The 21,563-nt window shown below is 42.7% G+C and overlaps 1 protein-coding gene across 1 annotated transcript in view; it reads right to left on the reverse strand.

Moving 5' to 3' along the window:
• Positions 1 to 5,688: 5,688 nt before the first annotated feature.
• LOC139643710 (ryanodine receptor 3-like) overlaps positions 5,689 to 21,563 on the reverse strand; it is a 91,884-nt gene continuing 76,009 nt past the window's right edge. Inside the window, exons 79-108 of the mRNA XM_071518942.1 lie at positions 20,439 to 20,535; positions 19,218 to 19,327; positions 18,845 to 18,896; positions 18,696 to 18,752; positions 18,506 to 18,605; positions 18,344 to 18,423; positions 18,183 to 18,259; positions 17,958 to 18,031; positions 16,729 to 16,746; positions 16,001 to 16,081; positions 15,791 to 15,879; positions 15,547 to 15,675; positions 15,260 to 15,364; positions 14,523 to 14,604; positions 13,022 to 14,334; positions 12,724 to 12,782; positions 12,178 to 12,352; positions 11,953 to 12,039; positions 11,653 to 11,847; positions 10,932 to 11,062; positions 10,775 to 10,817; positions 10,531 to 10,658; positions 10,366 to 10,426; positions 10,088 to 10,234; positions 8,942 to 9,076; positions 7,665 to 7,821; positions 7,126 to 7,190; positions 6,884 to 6,984; positions 5,992 to 6,043; positions 5,689 to 5,784 (exon numbers count right to left, since the gene is read on the reverse strand). Coding sequence (XP_071375043.1) covers positions 5,689 to 5,784; positions 5,992 to 6,043; positions 6,884 to 6,984; positions 7,126 to 7,190; positions 7,665 to 7,821; positions 8,942 to 9,076; positions 10,088 to 10,234; positions 10,366 to 10,426; positions 10,531 to 10,658; positions 10,775 to 10,817; positions 10,932 to 11,062; positions 11,653 to 11,847; positions 11,953 to 12,039; positions 12,178 to 12,352; positions 12,724 to 12,782; positions 13,022 to 14,334; positions 14,523 to 14,604; positions 15,260 to 15,364; positions 15,547 to 15,675; positions 15,791 to 15,879; positions 16,001 to 16,081; positions 16,729 to 16,746; positions 17,958 to 18,031; positions 18,183 to 18,259; positions 18,344 to 18,423; positions 18,506 to 18,605; positions 18,696 to 18,752; positions 18,845 to 18,896; positions 19,218 to 19,327; positions 20,439 to 20,535 — 4,096 coding nt within the window. The remainder of the gene's footprint in view (positions 5,785 to 5,991; positions 6,044 to 6,883; positions 6,985 to 7,125; positions 7,191 to 7,664; positions 7,822 to 8,941; positions 9,077 to 10,087; positions 10,235 to 10,365; positions 10,427 to 10,530; positions 10,659 to 10,774; positions 10,818 to 10,931; positions 11,063 to 11,652; positions 11,848 to 11,952; positions 12,040 to 12,177; positions 12,353 to 12,723; positions 12,783 to 13,021; positions 14,335 to 14,522; positions 14,605 to 15,259; positions 15,365 to 15,546; positions 15,676 to 15,790; positions 15,880 to 16,000; positions 16,082 to 16,728; positions 16,747 to 17,957; positions 18,032 to 18,182; positions 18,260 to 18,343; positions 18,424 to 18,505; positions 18,606 to 18,695; positions 18,753 to 18,844; positions 18,897 to 19,217; positions 19,328 to 20,438; positions 20,536 to 21,563) is intronic.

The raw sequence follows: 21,563 nt of genomic DNA on the forward strand, positions 1-21,563 counted from the left end.
AATTCTAAACCAAAACACTTAGCAAAGTGCCTCAGACCAGCATGCATGGCCTAGAAAAACAACAGAAGGAAGTTCACCAACTGCGGCTTGGGCCGAATTTGAACTGCTGTGGGAGCTTTGCTGCATGGATCATCTATTTAGAGAGATGTTTTTCTTTAGTCCCTCAGCCTTGGTCAACTGTAACGACCCCAGATCTACCAACCCATGAGTTTCAGAGCTAGAGAAAAGCCTGATATGTTGCAAATACTACTCCTGTCGTTTCATGTGTCATTCAAAGGGGCTGTGGAAGGAATTGCGGGCCTAACATAATAAAGGCCACATGGGACCTGAGCCCAAGCCCCTGAGGAAGGGTCAATGACCCCAGCGGATATGAGGATTTGCCCCAATCCCACTGACATCTTACATAATTACTCCAATTTCCAGGGTGATGCTGGGATCGAAGACTCTGTGAGGCTGCAATCCAGTTCAATCAGGTCTTAGAATCCACTGACCATATGAGAAGTCACACATAGTTTACAGTCAGAGGGGATGAGAAAAGAGGCAGGGAAATATGGACTTAAAAGAGACTAATCCTTGAATCCATAATCTCTGGCACCTGCCTGTCTGTCCCTCTGAATTCTCACAACTATTGTCCTCTTCTCTCCCCTCTCTCAATCTCTCCCTCTTTCTCTCTCTCTGTCACACACGCTCACAGACACACACACACACACTCAAAATCACACACAAACTCTATTGATGTAGAGTGTGCTTCAGGGAGGAACACATCTGTCAAAGAGGTGGATGCCAACACTGCAGTGTATGAATAGAGGACAGAGGGTATTCTGTTAGCTTGGAGAGTGCTCACTGCACACACTCATACACTCTCTCTCTCTCTCTCTCTCTCTCACACACACACACACACACACACACACACACACACACAACTTTGACACACTGTCTCAGTTAAAAATGCTCTCCCCATCTAGAGGAGAAGTACTTAGCCTGTTTTAAGTGTTGCTGTTTTCATCTGTTCCCAGTATACTCTGCACAGATTAAGCCCTGTGTTTGCTGAAGGTCACTCACCCTCACAATGTTGAATTTGCTGCATAAAAAACACCTTTCTAGTTATTGATTTAAAGTAGTTTTATCTCACAAGTGCAGCATTCCTGATTTTGCCTTGGACTGTGAGGAATCCCTTCAAGTGTTTGTGTCTGATAATGCTAGTGTGGCTTCTAAACATACATCATTTATAACACAAGCGATAAGATGAATTGTGAAACTGGAATTTAACTGTGCAGCATAATTGAGAGATGAACAACGGCAATCGGTCCTTTTGTTAAACATACCGATTCCTGTGAACACTGTGCATTGCATTGCGTATGATCAATCTTCAAATACAGATCTAATTAGGTATCATCCATTCTTGATTGCTTGTTGTTTTTTTTGTACAATGCTACACTGTGAGAGAGCTAATTGAGACCATAATGAAAGAAAGAAATAATCATAGGCCTCATTTTATGCATATGATACACACAATTCTCAGTATTTCCTAACTGACACAGAGACAGGTCATCAGTGTTGATGACAATTGAGCCATCAGCTGAAGGAAACCAGCATGCCATTCCAAAAATCAATAAGACATTGCTTGGAATTCAGTTCTCCAATTAAATCATAATGGCATCGTAAAGGCCATCAGAGTTAATTAAACTCATTCAATAAAGAGAGAAATCACACAAATTGCACCTCTTCCTCTTCCCTCAGCGTACCTTGTTTAGCAGTTAAGGCGTTGTTTATGGTGTGATGTTACATAAAAGGCTCTGAGAGCGACAGGATGCATCAAGGGGACCATATGCAGTGTCTAGTCACCAGTCGGAGGTTTCTCTGCAGGTCGCCAGCTGCAGGTGACCAAACAGAATGTGACTCAAGCTCTCTTTTTTCCTCTAATCTATCTGTCACTCCACAGCGCAGTGCACCATGCAGAGCCTGGGATGACGGGACGGATACTAGTGGGAATAACATGCAGCCACCTTACATCAGCAATAGGTTATGTGGGGAGAGAGACAAACAGGGGTCAGGCATTACAGCCAGCTAATCATTTAGCTTTTGTTCTGAGACTACACAAAAAATAGTATAAACTGAATTCAGCAGAGGAGTGGAGCAATTTCTGCAAATTAGCAACCTCCCCCAGTCAATCTAATAAATATTTTAAACCACAGATCTGTGGTTAATGTTTTAGAGCCAGATGAACTGTGAAGACCCGCCTGGTCATCGACCTGAAGAAGACAGTGGTTAAATGAAGTGTAACACGTCCCCTGGGTTGTCAATGCACCTTAAGCTTCTGCCCATGTCTTCTGCCTCATGACCCTATGCAGAAAATCAAGCCCCTGGAGCCCATGTGTCGAGCTCTCTGCAAAAAACCCTGCCTGCTAAATGACCCTTTGTCTTACCTTCTCCCATTCCCTTCTATAAAAGGTAACATAATGACATTTTAAAGGTGCTTTACGGCAGGGCAGTGCTCGAGGGTATTAAAGGAAAAGGATGAAAAAGGAAGAGGAAGAGGACAGGGGTGTCCGCTGAGCCCCTCCACTTTTGTGCTGCTGTTTCTCATTGACCAGAACATGGCTAGGCATGACAAAAAGTAGCATCAGATTGATTCCTTTCCACGCCAGATGTAGCTTGCTATCTATTCTTAGCCGCTGGCATACTGAAATAGGCAAGGAAAGCGGTTTTACAGTGCAGAAATTCTGTTGACTCCTGGGAACCAAACATACAGTGTAATACAGTGATCAGATGATTTAACAACTTATTAAACAGAAAAAGATGTTTAGTTTTTATAGCAGCAGATTGCAGATTGCTACTTTTAAAATGATCCTTATCTCAGTTAATGAGCTCTCACTTAAATGTAATGTACACTATTATAATGGCACAACGTATTCCAATCAGAATGATAAAAAAAAAAATCAACATCCCAATGCTTAATGCTAGAGAATCTGAAAGATGTTACACTATTGCTCCACTCAAAATGATTTTGTGAAGGACACAAATACAAAGTTTACATACAAATGAGCTTTACTAATATTGGCTTTGATCCAGAGAGTGTACCTTTATCACCAAGAAATTTCCCTGTCACCTCTTATATCTTTTTTTTTTTTCAGTTCATTTGTTCAGGAACTGTACATCCATGTAACACCACAGATTAGGGAGTGGAGCAAACTGCTCTCTGTTTTTTCTGTCCATATCTAATGTGAAGTAAGTGAATGATCACAAATACAGAAAGTGTCCTAGGGAATAAGAATAATACCATACGTCAAAGATAAATTCAGAGGCAATCAAGTCAAAATCATCAATCAATCAATCAACAGTTTCCATGAACACTCAACTCATTTGCATATATACCCATATATATTAGTCATATTAAATGATAAAATAAATTAGTAGCAGAATGTGAAACAGAGAGTGTTGACATGATATACTTCAAAACCAGAATATTTTGCCAATATTTACTGAAATATTACTATGCATGCACATAAACTGACTCAACAAGCCATTTGAGAGAGGAAAATTAAGGGCCTGCCCTGGTACTGAGCTTTTCATCATTTTGCTGCCTCCTCAGACTGAACAATGTGAAGCTAAAATTTAATAGGTATAATTTGTCTCCAGTCATTTAATTGCTTAATTGTTGCTATATCATGTTGATTGCTTGTTCTTATATCATGTTGAGAATGGATTCCCACAGCTTTAATTATGTCAAATTATTGTGAATGATCAAGTCAGTGATTTTCCACATTACAGTTTTTTCCAGTTGCCATAATAGCCACATAATACACTAAATAATGCAGGAACCCTTTAGCTTGTTAAATTGAGTTTCCTCTGTTATTGCCTTGGCTTTACACAGTGCACTGAAAAACGATTTACTAAATTATGACACTGCGCCATAACTGTTAAAAAACAATAAGTGAGAAATGTGGCTGTGATTATATCTTTAATCTTACAGATACTATTGACTGTATGAAGAAAATGGCAGTGATTCACTTTTTAATCTTATAAACGCTGCCTTCACAATAATGTGTTGGAACTATAAAGTCCAGTCAACATGCCCGAGCTGTTTCCAGGGTTAAGTTGGTGAGTTGAGGAGGCAGAGCTGCTCTCAGCGGCAGGCCCCAGCACTGTGTGGTGCCTGAGGTGTGGTGACATGATGTGAGCTGACAGGTGGCACCATGGGTACCAGGGCTAAAACTCCCATCAGGCAGCCTGCTGAGGCCCGTCCTGCCCCTCTGACCGGCCAGGAGTGGACATCTACTCAGTCTCTGTTTATTAGAATATTATAATTGAAAGCTATAGACATGATCACATATGTTATGATAAAGCTTTGGCATTTGGTGAGTGAAATCAGCTAAGAACTAAAGCCAAAGGCACACTAGGTATCTTATTTTGAAAAGATCTGGATGAGCCATAGAGCCAGCACTTGCATCACGCTGAGTTTGGGACTGAAATGACTCACTGTCTCAGATATTTTAGACCTGAAACAACTTGAGGTTATGACGTTATGTTGCCAGCATCAACCGGGTGGAAAATCATAGATAGTCGCATACACTCTCCAAGTTCATTACAGGTGGTGGTGAGGCTATGTTTGAATAGTTTTAAAAATTCAAAAATGTATGTTTTTTTTAAGTGATCCCAGAAAGAGCAGTGCAATGAAAACTTCTTGCATTGATTTCTTTATTTTTCCATCAAAAGAAATGCACAGTTCAGCAAAGCTACTACATACAAATGGCCATACAATAGCAATTTCGTTTTTGTTCTTGTTTAAAGGTGTTCAGTAAATTTTGTCATGTGGTATCTTTGACAAGTGTCATTTATACTCTTTGTACCATGAACGTTTGCATTTAAGATGCTGCATTCAGCAAAAAAAATAAATAAAAACCGATGCTGTTCTTCCATGTTCAAATGAAAAACATCAGCCACAAACTACATCCGGACAGCTGCTTGTTGCTGCTCCAGGAAAACTACTGTACTTACATACAATAAAGAAAAAACAAAAGTTTTGCATAGCTTTATTGTAATGTAGATACAGTACTGTAAGGCACTTCATGAAAAATTTTAGGCATTTTTACCCTATATAATAAACCTTTTTACCACTTCATTTTAATACTTCATCTCAATATGCAAGGTTACAACATTTTGAAAAAATCTTTTCTCAAATCACATTTTTGCGCACTATGTAAATCTACTGTACTCCTCCACTTGTCTTTTGGCATTAAGTCTCAAGTTCAACATTCTCAAAATATTGAAGTTGGGTTCTTGTGCATAATATGACTCACACATTGTCCCATAACCCCACACAACCCAGTGTTTCTCAAAAAGACAAAAAAAATTGTGCAATGGTTTGGGGTTATGTGGAGTAAAAGGCAACACGTTGTCAAAAACGAGAAAAAAGTCCCAAAACGGAAAACCAAAATGTCTGGGCAAGTTATAGGTCGTTTTCTCATAGATTGGCACTGTACCAAAGGTGACGAGGGTACGTTTGACACTGGTGGGAGATGTTCCTCTCTTGTGTATAAAAAAAGTACTTTTGCCTTGTCTCTCCTCAGGCCAGTCCATAGCATCGGTGGGATGACTGCGTGGTGTTGTAGTCCAGCAGCTGTGTGTGGGACTACAGATCCCTGCAGCGCTGCCGTTATAGATAGAAGTGGAGAGAATGAGTCTGCTCTATCCAAGCTGATCCTCGTACTGCTTGCGGAAGCAATCTCCAGCTGGGAAGAAATCCCAGCAACGTTCCTGGTACATCTTCCACACGTATGACTCCTGGAGGCAGACACACACATGCACACACACACACACCAACACAAACATATAAATAAGTATGTACATGCATGTCCAAACATAGACATGTGAGCACACGTATACACGCACACACACAATATTTCTAACAGTGACAGGATAATACTGGGTCATTGTTATTGATTGATTATTGAGATTCCTCAAGGGAAGGTAATTACTGTAGCATCATACCTGACCAGTGTGCTCCGTCTCATCCTTGTTGATAAGGTACATCAGGAAAAACCTGTTGAGAAAGCCAGACCATTCTTATCACCTATCACTGTTAATAAAACGTATAAGGAAAAAAGGAGGGAAAACCTTCTTTCAGGCACATTCAGGGATTTCAACATCTATAACACAGCATTCACAGTGCAATCCTGTGTTACTAGGAGGCTTCATGATTTCTGACGCAGGTTTCTAAACAGAGCAACACTGTCCTATCACCGTCACTGAATCACCTGTTGTTTCCCAAACCCAGTGCAAATGGCAACGGGCCGCTGTATCTCTGTGGGCATCACAGCACGCCAAATCATGATGAATACTGTATGAGAGCATGCTATCACAAACCTATTTTCCAATGAAGTTCATGGCATTAAATAGTAATGAAGAGAGATAATGAGGCCAGTCTCACATCCTCCGGCCAGCTCACTATGAGGGCAAATGGACTGAGGCTTTCTATTGTCAGGGGCACTATAAAGAAACGGTGGATGAAAGAGAGAGAGAGAGAGAGAGAGAGAGAGAGAGAGAGAGAGAGAGAGAGATAGAGAGAGAGAAAGAGATAAAGAGAGAGAGAGACAGAGAGAGAGAGAGAAGGAGATAAAGAGAGAGAGAGAGAGAGAGAGAGAGAGAGATATGGAGGGAGTACCTGAAAGGAGCTAGTTTTCCGGATCACTGGGGCCATTATTAACTTTGGCACTAATACTGTTGTAATGTGGTGAAGCCATCAATCACATGGTTAAATTACAGAGAAGAGGCGATACAGATGGTGAAAAATGACAACGATGATCAATTAAATGAAATCGAACCTCAAAGTAAAAAGCTAATTGTTGAAGATGACACGAAATGCTCTGGGAGGGATACTCACAGGTAATTGGCCAAGTTGTGCTCTTGTAAGGTGTGAGTCTCAAAGCCGTGAGGTGTCGTGTCAAAGTAGTCATTACCGATGCCACAGATGAAACACTTGGTCTGAGGACAGAAAGCGAATAGATATTGATAGTACATGGTCTCCCGGTTGCCTGGATGTCAAAATGTGCTGCTTGTTTGGTGACATAGTGTGCAAGAGCATGTTTTGCCATTCTGGCAAGTGAGAATAAAATCTCCTCTCACCTCCATGTCCTCTTTGACTTGTTCCTGTTGGTCTCTCAGCTCTCCAAAGGCATCAATGATCAAACCTGCAAGCACATAGGGATCACTGTGAGCATATCATATACACTTGGGCAATCGATCCTACCACAATATTACACCTCTCAGTTCCTAAATATAGGGAGTGTAATGTGTATTTCCTGATGGAGAGTACGCTGAACTGAAAGAATATCGGTCTGTTTGCATTTGTAGGAGTTTACTGAGGCTATACACAGTGGGACATAAAGCGCATAGATTACAATCACGGTGTATAATTTTGTGTGTATGGGGCGTATATAATATAAACAGTATGTCGCTGGTAATTTAGACATTAGTGACTTTCAGTGAGGTTAGCTTAAAAGGGGTTTTGACCACATCAAAACTATCTAGGAGAGCAGGATGACTGTGAAACCAGAAAGGCTGACTGACTTTTATGCTGTTAGGCCATCGGTTGATCTCTGTGACCCCCTTACTTTACAACACCCAGCACACCTGCAGGGGGCATACACAGTAGCAGAGCCTACCCTGGATGATGGCCAGGAGGATGACGATGACAAAGAAGAAGAAAGTGATGTCAAACAGGATACGGTAGAGCTCATAGGGGTCGCCCGCCGGGTCCTCGATCTCGTCCCCGATGCCACCTCCCGCTCTCACGCCGACGTACATGTGGAACAGGTAGCACTGTGGAAACACAAAGGGAGGGCGAGTGTGAATTTGAGTGTCTGAAAGCATGAGGGCGGGTTTGAGCATGAGGCCCAGAGCAAACATCAGTCTATTGGTGTCAGTCTGATTGTGATTGACAGTGTGATGTTAGCGTGAGCCACAGTTTGAGTTTGTATGCGAGTGTTTGTGAGTCCTTGCATGACTGCATGGAGGTCAGAGTGTAAGTCCTGCTGTGAGTCCAACTGCAAGCTTGAATGTGACTACAAGTGTGACTCTTTGGGCCGTATTTACCAAGCGTTTGCGGTGGCATTAATGCAGTTCTGTGTGTAAAAAGTGGCGATTTTGACCTACGAACCTGTGTAAACAAGCAGTTTGCATGTGGAGACTGGCAGGAGACTTGCAGCGTGTTTGACCCAATTTATATAGATTCTGAGTGGCAATGGTAGGGTGCAAAAAGCGAGGAGGATATTATTGAAATGGATCACTCACATCAATTTAGCATAATACTTAATGCCATGGGGAAGCACATCATAACTTCTGAAAAAGCCATGGCTGCTGTGTTGTTTGGTCAAAGGCAGAACAGGCAGAGAAAACGCCAAGAGAGGTGTTTCATTTGAGAATTTCGCTCTTCCAAATGTCATAGACGAGATGACAATAAATTACAGATTGCCAAGTCATATTTGGTAATATGGTTATATGATTATATGGTTATATGGGTAGCTTCACTGAACTGCTTAATTACAATGGTGTCTATGGATAAGGGTTGTAAGTATTTTTGATATCTAATAGCAGGTTAGAGAAGTGCGCTTGTGAATCAAAGGTCACCAATTTGAATTCACACACTGTCCGGGAAACTCTGGGTGGGGAAATTAAATAAGCAAGGCACGCCCTTCGCTCAGCAACTACTGGTGAGATGCCCTTGAGGAAGACACTTAATGTCAGTGGTGCTGTCGTACTGGGAAGCTATCAAGTGTAAATGTGGCGTGAATGTGAAGCTGAGCTATACTGAAAAAAGTGCTCAGTCAAACTTCCCGTGGTAGATAAAGGTTAAAATCAAAACTCTATAAGCATTTTTTGCATGCACATACTGTAGATAAGCAATGTATTATCTTGATATTTTCCCATGAATGACACTCACAGTCATCATGTCATCGCACTTCATATCCGGCTCGTCCTCATCCTCACTCTTGTTGTAGAACTTCCTGAAGAAGTTGAAGGCCACCACAGTGTAGAGATAGACCACGACTGCCAGCAGGCCCACCGTCAGCACCAGCTGCAGGAAGACGCACAGACGTCCATCAGGAAAATCTCATTACAAAATCCCTGTGCATTTGCTCTACTTGACATTTGTTTGGACTCGTGCCTTTGGTCGTCTCTTCCCTCTCTTTTCTCAGTATTAATGTGAGGAGAGGATCAAAGGGAAAACAGGTCAGTAAAAAGGTCACAGGGCTCAGGTAAATTTGGTTTCCAATTAATCAATTAAAACTGTAAACAGAAATTGCACTTTATTTTCTATTGATAAAACTATATCAATAGATATTATATTATATTATCAGCTATTTGTTAACGGGGTAGATTCTCGTGTCAAATGTTTTTCAGTGTAAAATTTAATTGACTCCAACCTTGGCTCAAACCTTAGGACATATTTATTTTTCCTGGTATATTACAAGGTGCGGCTAGGGGGCCAGGAAGGTCGCGTGTCTTTGAAGTCAAGTCTCAAAGCAAGGGGAATGTCTCAGTAGTGGTCAGACCAAACACGCACTAATGCAAATCTAACAGAGATAAAAGTGCAATTTGTTGAGTTAATCACCTCAGTTTTACTTTTTGGAATTAAGCTACAAGATACGGAATTAAACTATTTGAGGTTTTAAGTTTCGTCGTCTCTATTAAATAACCTACTGGTGCAAAATCAGGCAGTAGATCCCATTTCCCTGCACGCTGCCATCTAAAGCCACCTGAGCCATGATTAACTCTCATGTAAATACATTACTTCTGATTGGCACAGCTGACAACAGGCTCGACACTATAGTATTGCATTACTTCTGACTGGAGGAGAAGACTCGCACACCCAAGATGCCACCTATGTGGAAGCAACAAGCTTCAGCAGAATGGCTGTGAGCGACAGAGAGCATGGAAGCAGTGATGAAAATTGGCTTCAGGCTGTGCTTCAGGGAACAAACAACAGAGGCTGCCTGCCTCGGCCGCAGAGGCACAACACAATCCCAACCATTAACTCTGCAGTGACCCCTGCTGCTCGTTGGCAGACCTGCATCCCATTCCTCACCTGTTTGCCATTATGTGTGACAGAGGAGAGGATGGTGCGGAGGGTCTTGAAGCCCATGGCGATGTCCAGCAGATGGGCAGCGAAGAAGAAGTTGTTGTAGTGGCCCAGGATGGACATGGTGGTGTACCATACTAGATATAGGAATGACTGGTAAAGAAACCAAATGAAGAGAATCAGAATTAATCAGTCTGCTCATAATGTCATCCACCCATTCACCCAACCAGCCATAAATCCATAATAAAGAGCAATTAATCATCTAAAACTATATTCAAACTCACATTGTCTGTGAACACCACCCCCAGTTTCCAGATGTGGTACTTTGTATCGATGGAGCTCAACCTGTGAAAAGATATATGTTGATGTGAGGGACGCTCAGTTTCTATCTGACTTCTCATTTTCTGGCTTGTCTCCTCTCTGTCTACCCTGCCAGGCTAATCTCTCACCAGGACACCAGTGAAGCCTCCTTGGCGACGGTCTCCTCTGTAGGGTTGAAGTCCAGAGCGCTCTTGTCCAGCCCAAGCAGCTCTGCTATCCTCTCTGCTCCATACAGGTCTCCGTACTTGTTGATCACCTGCACATAGCAGCAATATAGGAATAAGGTATTAAGAGGATCACACTGTAGCTGATAGTAAGTTGTAGAAACCATTCAGCTATGTAGTGAGTGATTGAATGATATATGCCACTTACTTTGCGTTTGACAAATTTATCCCAGTAGTTGTTGGGGAAGGAACTGTTAAATACAATACAAAAATAAATCAGTATCCAACCTCTGTGATATTCTGAAAGGTGTGGATCTTAAAAACTGTATTCATGATCATCTTTTCTCCCCCTCTACAGGACTTACGGGGTATTGATGACCAGCCTGTCCCACTGTCCCTTGATGTCGTCATCTGAGGGCTGCTCTGTGATGTAGAGGCCATCAAACTCCAGCTTCCTCGCTATCTCCTTCTCCCGCTTGAACACCACCAAGGGCACCTTGGACACACAGGGAAGTAGGCTAACTCAGTAATTAGATGCACTAAAGGTAATGATATACAGTAATCAATCTCAGTATACTGAGTGTGTTTACTGAGGTATATACATATATTGAAGGGCTGACAGGGAAAGTAAGTGTGGGACCATACGTACATTTGTGCACAGTATGTGTGTGCGTGTGATCACAATGTACAAGTTAAGGTTATTACTGTAAATTAAACTAGGTGCTAAAAAACATTGTTGTAAACTGAAATAAAAACCAGAACAACAACAAATAAGCATCGTCCCTGACAAATGATGCTGGCACCCGTTTGGCCAATCAGAAACAAGTAAACAAACATAGCACCTTCCTTAATCCAATCAGTGCAATTTTTAAAATGCCATAATGGAGCAATGACAAGTATCATTCCCTCAAATTTTGTGAAAATCCAATCAGCGGTGTTCGAGATATTGTGTGTGACGGACGGACCCACACTGAAAATCAACAAAAACTACACAAAAATGTAAATAAAAATTGAAAACTAATGAAAAACTATAACAACCCTGATACAAGTTAATGTGCTTGCATTTGTGAGAGAGTGCTATCGTACCTTCAGGTAGTAGTATCCCACTACACACAGGAAGGATATGATGGTGTGTAATATTGCCAGAAAGCGTAGCGTTGGTGCCATGTAGCCTGTGCTCTCCTGCAGCACAAAGTATTCCATGGCACCTTCGTCTTCCTCCTCCCCAGCTCTACCTCGCCCGTTCCATGGGTCTTCCTCATCCGAGTCATCACCAGTCACCTGAAGGACAAAGAGACATTTTAATGGATTTATCAAAGTAGAGCCTAAAAACAATGTTGAAACCCATTTACTGTATGTGTTATCATACCAGAACTATAAGCTTACTTTGTAGAAGAGAAGAATGAAGTTGATGGCAAAGGCAACAAAAAGTGCCAGGAAGCGGAGGTTGTAGAAATTTCTGGCCAGGTAGTTCTGTGAAGACAACCATTTCCATATCAGCAACCAAAAACACTACACCACAAATTGATTTGAGCTTTTCTAACCAACTTAATTTAATAATTAAGATCCTAAATTTTTAAGACAACTGTGCAGAAGAGGGAAACATCTGACCAGCATCTTGGTCTGGTAGATTTCCAAGCCAGCGAAGAAGCTGGCCATGAAGGCCTCTGGTGGTTCTTTCTTCTGGCCTGGCCTCTTCTTCGGAGCTTTCTTCTCCTCCACCGGGGGCTCTGGAGGAGCTTCATCTTTGCCCTTGTCGTGGTCCTTCTTCTCACCATCTTCTGAACTGGAGCAAAAACATTCACTGTTAGTAACAGACTGACACAGATTGTTGCAAGGTCTCACACATGTAAACTGTGTGGAAAACATGGCTACAGAAGCGTTTATAAACAAATAAGCTACCTGTCAACACATGGACAAACACAGATATACACAGGCACACACAGACAGAGATACAGGCACTTACACATAAACACGCTTCCAAATACACACAAAGTCTACTCTTGGCCCTAATCCCTCAGCATCAGTTCACATCCCACCGGGAGTTAACTAAATCCTGTTAGACAGCTGAGAGGCTAGGATGATTGTGTTCGTACTAAAAATTAAATCAGTTGTTGTAATCCCATTGAGGATGAAGGACACTGTAGGAACACTCACTCTGCTTTCTCTGAGTCGGATTTGTAGTCTCCATTAGCAGCCCTCTTCTTTGCAGCCTCCTTTACAACAAATGGAATATTGTTTCAACAACTAACTAAATGAAATGTCCACAAACCACTTGGCGGACATATAGATGAATCTTATTTAAATGGGACCATTTTGTGCTGATATAATAACATATGTCTCGCACCTTGTACAACGTCAACACTAATATTAGTCATGTGCTATTAGAAAAGACAATGTTACAACTAGAGCAACTTTTTACGTGCTTTCCCTTTAATTTAACATGGCTACTGACCTGTGCTTTCTTCTGCCTGACAGCACTGGCTATGGATGGAGCATCCCCTACCACCACCTCCGACACATCCCCCAAACCTGGCTCAGCCCCATGCTTGCCCTCCTTCTTGGGCTGTATGTTGAGCAACTCAGCCATCAGGTCTGCCTCTGCCACATCCCCCTGGGCCATCTGCCCCATCTCCGCCAACGACGATGCCTCATTTGCCTCCATCTTCTCCGTCTCTAGCACATCTCCATGGATCCCAAACTGGGTGGGGTCTGGCATGTTTCCCAAAATGTCTGTCACCTTCATATTCTTAGCCCCCTCGACGAGGCCACCTCCAAACATAGTGGTCCACAAGATATGAAAGAAACCCCAAACGAGGCTGTAGAGGAAGTGAAAGAGGCCTGTGATGATCATCCAGAAGAATGAGAAGAAGCCTCGCACCATCTCCCTCGCGCTCATCTTCCTGAATTTTTTGTACTGCCGCCTGATGCTCTTCAGGGTGAGCAGTTGGCGGAAATGGCCTAGGCTCTTTCTCATGGAGATGCAGGCGATAGTAAAGGCTGAGGAAGACTCCAACATCACACTCTCCTCCTCTTCCTCCTCATGTTCCTCCACCACACTCTGGTTGTCATCTTCATCTTCCTCCGGCCGCTCTACTGGGTCTGGCTCTGAAATTTGAGAAGCTAGCTGCATCTCAAAGATGGTGTCCTCACAGAAGTTGACAAAGAGTTCCATCTTCTCGCTCTCTCCACCTTCATTCACCACATCAAAGATAAACTGCCGCTTGGACTCCTTGACCTGAGGCTTTTCCCACTGGGTACGACTCGACTCGCTGATCTCAAAGTAGACTCTCTCAATGCGCTTGGCTCCACCCATGATCTCAATACGACCCAAATAAGGCTCAAAGTAGCTGAGAACGCTCTCAGCCAAGTCAAGGAACGTTGAGAGGCGAGCATCGTGAGGCATGTGTTCTGAGAGATTGGTTAGCAACACAGCTACATTAAAGCCAATGTCCTTGGCTGGTTCATGAAATCTCTCCACAAATTCCTCATAGTTGAACATGTCGTTCTCATCAGCCTCAGCGCAGGAGAGAAGAAACTCAATCTCAGATTGGGAATACTGTTTCTGGTTCTCCATGGACTTCTGGAAATCCTTCTTTGAGATGACCCCCTTGCTGTCAGGGTCATACTCCTTGAAGCTGTCTGAGGTGGTCAAGTCCTTCAACTTGAGGAACATGTCAAAGAATTTAAGGATCATCTCAACGTTGCTAGAAGATTCCACCAAGGTGTCCACCATTTGTTTGCCAATGGTGCCATTGACAACATTACCTGTGAAGTAATGGTGAAGGTGACCAAAACAGAGGTTGTCAGTACACACAATAAAAAGCAACACTCCTCATGCAGATTAAGCAAAGCCACTAATGTAAATATTTGATTAAATTCAAAACCTCCCAAGCAAACAAATCGTTTCAATTAGATTGGGTCGCAAACTCTCAGTGAGTCAGCAATAAGCAAACCTTCGAGAAGAGAGAGCATCATGACGATCATGTCCTTCTGTAGGTCCAGCAGTTCCTTCAATAATTCAATCTGACTGGAGTCCTGTTAGGAGGTGAAGAAACAAAAGGCAACCTTATGACTCACACTACACTATGTCACATAGATTAGTAATGGCCTCCCTCTAAGGGCACTGCCACCCTGTCTAATATCCCAGAGTAACATTTGGAGAGATCAAGGCTGCTTCAGATCATTGGGACCCACCAGGACTCTGCTATGGCCCATTGGGCCCTCCTAGGTGACATCCATCCATCAGCACCAGGGTTAATGTTATTTTACTGTCTGGGAGCAGATGGCTGGGTCAGACTGACTCATTTAGGGTCTCCACGGAGCTTGCTTTCAGCATGCAATAAATCTGAAGTGTACTTTGATGAGCTAAATTCAAAACCCTCCACCTGTCCTCTCTGTCATTCTGGCTTCTACGATCAGACCTAGCCCTTACTGATGACCATGGGATAAGGTTAGGTGGTTGGACAGTTTTCTCATCGCACATCTGGCTTATTGGGAACGGAGGAAATATCATAGATGGAATCATACATCACATAGCTGAGTGGCAAGACTCCTGTAATTGTACTGCAGTGGCCTGGGGTTATTCTTGAGCTTGCAGAGAGAGACCTCTAGTGGCTATAGATATTTTTTAAGAGCCTCTGGCTGACAAAGACATATAGCAACACCACTGTGTTCATACAGACATAGATACCTGCGATAACTTCATCTGCATGTTGGCAAAAACATGCAGGAAGCCCACCACTGCATCCCATAGCCTGCTGTGAGCCAGACTCTGCTGGTTTCCAATACATGGACCCTGGGACAGACGTAACATAGTGTAGATAAAGAGCAGGGATAGATAGAGCAGGGACAAAGCACAGAGCAGCAAAATCTGTATTTTCTGGTCAGGACCACAAGCAACAGCCTATTAAGTTCATATCATTCATATGACTGTGAAATTTTAATTAGTTTTTGTTTCGACGCAGTGTGTTATGGTACCTGTATATACTCAGTTAAAGAGTTGAAGATCTGCTTGGCCACTGCCAGCGCTTTGGAGAAGTTCCTCTGACCAGCCTCATCCATCACATCCTTACCAGAGTAGTACCAGTAGAAATCACTGATGGATTCCTGATAGAACAAAAGATAAATACGTGTAGCACGTGAAAGAGGGTAAATGAATAAGTTGAAATATATTTTTCAGAGTGAGTCTCTACTCAGTTGTCTACCTGTGATAATATTATACCTGGAGTCTTAGCAGGTAGTCTACAGTGCTGATGATGATGTTGACTGTAGTAGTGTTCCCTGTCTGAGTCCTCAGGAAGTTCTGAAAATCTGAAAAAATGGGGTCAAATAGATAATAATTAGTGGCAGAGGAGATCGTAGGAGATCTATCTTGCAGCTTGAGCAAACGTCTTCCTTATTTTGGTGAATGGTATAGCAGGTGTCCACCTACCATTGTTGTGGCCCTCACAGAGAAGCTGCAGAAACCTAAAGAGATCCTTAGTGAACTCATCATTCTGCAGCACCTTGGAACCTGGAGACAGGAAATGAGATTGACGACTGCCCCTTTCAGTGACGAGAAGGTCAGAGACCCAACATTTCACATTTGTCAAATATCAGTACAGGCACCAGGGCTTGCATAGCTTTCACTTCCTCATAAAGCTGCTGTCTAGTTCTCAAGCGGCATAAACTTATGTGCACTGTGCTCAGAGCACACAGACATGATACAGTGCATCATTTCAAAAATGAATACAAGATTATTGATAATAGGAATAAAACTGAGCTTTGTTGTTTCGCATAAGCAAAGCTTTGTTGTTTCTTACAAACAAAGCTTTGGGGAATTTTATTCTTATTACACGCTGGTTAGTATCATCAACATTAAGAAACATACAAGATCCCACACAAACAACAAGCACTGACTTCTTATACAAAGAGAAGGAGAGAGATTTGAGTCAGTTTGGGGTAGCTGACCATGGATTGAACAATCTGTCCAGATGTCATAGGAGCATGCATGTGTTCCTTCAGTCCAGAGCACTAATAGGGTTATATCGCATTCAAGACAAGGGAGGAGGAGGAAGAGGGGAAGGATTGGGAGGGAATGAGGGGAGGAAGGAGCTGGACGAAGAGCAATCAGGATGGCGGCATTGTGTAAAATGAGTAGAATCTAAACCATGTATTTACCCCGCTCACTCACGTTGACTGCAACCGATGAGTTAAAAAACATGATCAGAAGAAAACAAACAAACAAAAAAAGCAGACATAAGCAAAGGAGAAGACATTGAGTTTCAATCAGAAGAAGTAGGAACAGGAGAGAATGATAGCTCTATAGAAATATCTCTACATTATTGACATTACTTTGTGACATTGACATGCGGTTACTATTAACAGAAGTATTCAGGTACATTCTGCTCGCTAGGCAGGTATTTAGACTGCAGGTGAGAAAGAGTACAGGACTAACAGTCACCATCACTTATGCCTGGGCTTATGAGGTGAAAATGAGTTGGAATATGCATGAGAAAAACATATCCATATACTGTATGCACCCCATCGGATCAAATAGAGACCATAGATTAAATGTGGATTTTCATGTGGATGTAGTTGTGAGTGCAAGTGCTTTTTAGTGACAGATAGGGCCTAGACAGGCCTAGACAGGACTTAGACATACAGTAGCACAGGTTTACCTGCATGATGAACATACAAAGACATGATGACATACAACATGACACACAAGAGACACACATGACATGGAGATGGGCTTGTCCATCAACAAACTAAAGAGCAAATGTGTCGTCAAGCTGGGATAACTTCTTCCATGTGTCTTTCAGCCATTACAGGCCTGACTCAAGAACAATAACGGAATGGGCCAATCAGAACGACAGACATCATGTCACAACAATAGTTCTAAATGTTTGCTCGGCAACATCACTTATAGTTGAGGTCAGCAAAAATCTTGGCGTTGCTGTGGGAAAAGGTATTTACGCTGCAGAAACCAAACTGTGAACTCTATACTCTAATTATCTCTATTTAACTCTTTAATCTCTATTTCATGTTCAGTTCAGATGAAGACTTAGATCTGTTATCACAACAGTTTATGGTTCAGTAATTAGCAACACCATGTGTAGCAGATAGGTTACCATGACTCTCTCAAAACTGACATCTTGTCATATTGCCCTTTACAAAGCATAATGAAAGTTGGATATATATTAATCATACTGTAGTAAGGATAATAACAAGATAAAACTTCAGACATAACAGACTGCTACGATACATAATGTGTTATTTTTTTTGGACCACTTAGTATGATTAAAAGCCTCCCAACAGTGGGCTAATTGATCACTCATGTTGTTGGGAAAGAGACAACCAGAACTGTCTAAGATAGACAGTTTTCCATGTTTGTTCTCCTGACTTACTTGATCCTTCTTCAGTAACCATCCCCAGACCCTCTGCTTTGTTTTGCCTCTCAAAAGCATTCAAGTCCAGGACACTGACAAGGATGAAAGACAAAAACTGAAGTACGTTAAGTTGTATTTCTATATCGTTTTATATTTCTGTGTTATATATTTTTATGTTGCAGTAAAGCAAAACAAAATTCTGTTTTGTCTTTTGTGTGTAGCAGTTGGGCATGACTCCATTACCTGCAAGACATCATCAGTCCAGATAAACTTTTGAAAAAGCCAACATCCCTTTTTTCCTTCAGATAGTCGAGCATTTTCTGCATCAAGGTAAAAGTACAGTAAATATTGGGATGATGTTGGTAAGTATACAAATTATATTCTGCAAGAAGAGTGCTGTGTACCTGCTGGACCAGAATGTTTCCCCCGTTGAGGATGGAAATGCCCAATTTGAGGGTGAAGGTCACCATGGGACCAAGTCGACCTGGAGACCACAAATCACACGCCATAGTTAGACCCGAGGCTCCATTGCAGGACGGCGCATGGGCAAGTGTGTGTTCCCCTACCTTTGCTAGCACTGATCATCTGGAGCACCATCTCTGCAGCCCCTCGGTCATGTAGTCTGGCTTGCTGGTACAGCGTCTTTTGTTTCTCCATCTCCTTTTCCTGTAGGACAACACAGTAATGCATAATTGCTGCATATGGTTCAAAAACAAAGTGAAAGACAGAACAGTATTCCCGAGTCATCATTAGTACCTCAAATGTTTTCTCTTTCCCTTCCTCATCTTCCTCTTCTTCATCTTCAGCACAACTCTGAGAGAGAAAACAAAAAGTATAAACTGTAAAACATGGCTGAACAGCGTACACTTCAGTATCAGCAGTTTAGAGAAATAAGAAGGAATTACCTTTGCCATCATATCTGCATATGCAATATACAAGGGATCCTCATCCAAAGAACTACATAGAAAAGGAAGATAAATATCTGATGGTTACATCTTACTGTGCGCAGCATAAAGACAAAATATCACTGCAAACAGTAAGCAATTGGCAGTGACTATATTTTCAGCCATTGCAATCTACCTTAGCAGCCTGACTACAGAAAAATACTAACAAAACTGCTTGCGTGTCTCCCCTGGTGTGTAAAAAATATGGCAATGATTTAGTTTAATGCGACCGTTTATTAGCCAAGGGGCAGGCCAGAAATATTATCCAGCACAGATGGAGCGAACTCTGCTGGTGCCAGGTGGCCAGGTGTGCAGAGAGAGAGTGTGTATTTACCTGCACTCGGTCAGAGCATTGTGGCTGAAATGCAGAATGAGCTGGTGAAGAGGGTCTGGCTGCTTGTCCACCTCCTCCTCTTCCTCCTCCTCCACCTTGGGCTGGGTTTTCTGGACAGACCCACACATGTCACGGTACACGATCATGGAGCCAATCATCTCTCAAGATTAGCCATGCATTCTCAGTATCAGAGAATATGCTAGTGGGGTTCAAAATCACTGTGGTGTTGTATATATACAAGCCACTAAACTGAGAAATCTGCACCATGACACTTTGTGCAAATTGTAGCTACAATAATACTTAATTGTCACTTTACTTCACATCACTTACCTTAAGGGAAACAAGTTGTATCAGGATAGGACAGCAGTAGGATATAAGACTTATGCATAGCATGCAGGCAATAAATCACAAGCACAGGCATGGACACAGACACAGGCACATCCACACACACACACACACACACACACACACACACACACACACACACACACACACACACACACAGGCCAGCCAGCCAGACAACAAGGTGTCAAGGTATGTGTTTAGCAGTGTTAAAGGGTGGAGGATGAAGTTAAGCGTGACTCTCCATGAGCCCAGTTTACACTCTATCACAGTCTACCACTTTATCCCAGAGAAGAGACCACTCTTGATAGCCTACTATTTCAGATCAGAAGACAGAATTTGCTGTCTATTTATCTGCATTTCATAAAGCCTGCAACCATTTTTAATCAAACTATATCATGGTTTCTCATGGGCTATAAAATGAGAAATGTTTTTGAAGAATTTTTGTGAAGTTATAAAGAAAGCAGCTGTGCACTGTGTTTCTTCTGCTTTCAGTACAACAAATTCCTCAAAATGTCATGACGGTGAAAATTTAGGAAAGGCACCACAGCTTCCATAAATTTCAACGGTAAGTCGCAGCATCCCGGCCGGATGCTCCCTTACCCCTGCTGGATGGGGCGCAGCTTTAGCACTACACAACAACTGAACAGAGCCGGCACTGACATCAGCGGTGATGCCATGCTTGCTAAAGATGGGTGCACAGTCGGCACGTGGATGACTGACGGTGCCCCGGCGGCACGTGGCGGGCAGCGCGCTGTCGAAGCACTTGTGACAATGGCACGAGAGTAGGTGGTAGGTGGTAGGGGCGACCCCACCCCCACCCCCTCACAGCACATAGGTACCTACATGAGGGCGCCGTGGGATGAGACAAGTACTTACTGCAAGGTCCTGCACTAGCTTCTCCTCAAAAGAGTACTCCTCTGTCTCTATCCATATTCTCTGATAGGCCAGGAGGAAGAGGTTAATAGAGCGATGCCTGGGGAGGGGCAAGAGGAGATTAGCCTGGGTTAGATAGGAGCGGAGCAAAGGAAGGAAGAAGTCACTCTAGGAGAAGTTAATACTGGTTAGTATAGGGCACTGGCACGTCCAGCTGGTCACCTTAGAGGAAACTGTTAAATGAGTTATAATAGACAGAGAGCTCTCTACCGGTCCGAGCTCTGACTCTAGAGAAAAATATTGATTCTTCAACTCTCATCAGCAGGAAGAAATTACAATCCATGACTAGAGTAATGATCGTACTACTGTGACTCTGGAGATCAGCAACAGTTTGAACACTGTGCCGAGCTAGCTGGCCTGCTGTACAGATGGACCAGTGGAAACGCCAGTGGGAAACACTTGAATGGGAGTTAACATTTGCAGCACAAACCGTGGCTGAAGGAGGGCGAGGGGGAGGGAGAGGGGGAGTTAAGAAAGGAACGGGAGGTCATAGCAACGTTGGGTCAGCGTTACTTTACCGTCAGCATGGAGAGCAGACTGTCATAGTCTGTGTTCTCATGCATTATCTCCAGCCAAATATGTCGGTAGGCATTCAGGAAGTAATTATTATTTTTGTGCCTGAGGGGATGAGGTACAGTACAGTGTGATATTCAGGAGAGAAAAAAAGATAGAGGCTAAATAGAGATACAAAAGACAAAACATGACACAGGGCAGTTTTTCAAACCGCACACATAATCAGAAAGATTTGAATGTGTAAGAATGAGGAGTGTCAACATAAGCCAAGGGAGAAAAGTTTCACAGCCATCCCACAAACAGAATGAAAGTCATCATTCATTTACTCCATAACAGAAACACAACAATGCCTGCCACACTGTGCTAACTAATCCTTGCATCATAAATACTATCTTATAATTATTAGTCATGCTGTGTCATATTCCACGGGACCGACAACAGCTCCAGTCGTGAAAGAATGAGTCATGCTGTCAGGCAGGCGGCATCGTCTGAGCACATATTAAAGATGGCCTCCCCCAGGTTGAGCCTCATAATTGTTTTCCTCCCTACCGTTGC

The sequence above is a fragment of the Centroberyx affinis genome, unplaced genomic scaffold (assembly GCF_046629955.1).
Source record: "Centroberyx affinis isolate AG114_WGS23_722 - 3 ecotype Tasmania unplaced genomic scaffold, CSIRO-AGI_Caff_v1 ptg000646l_1, whole genome shotgun sequence".
Classification (NCBI taxonomy): domain Eukaryota; kingdom Metazoa; phylum Chordata; class Actinopteri; order Beryciformes; family Berycidae; genus Centroberyx; species Centroberyx affinis.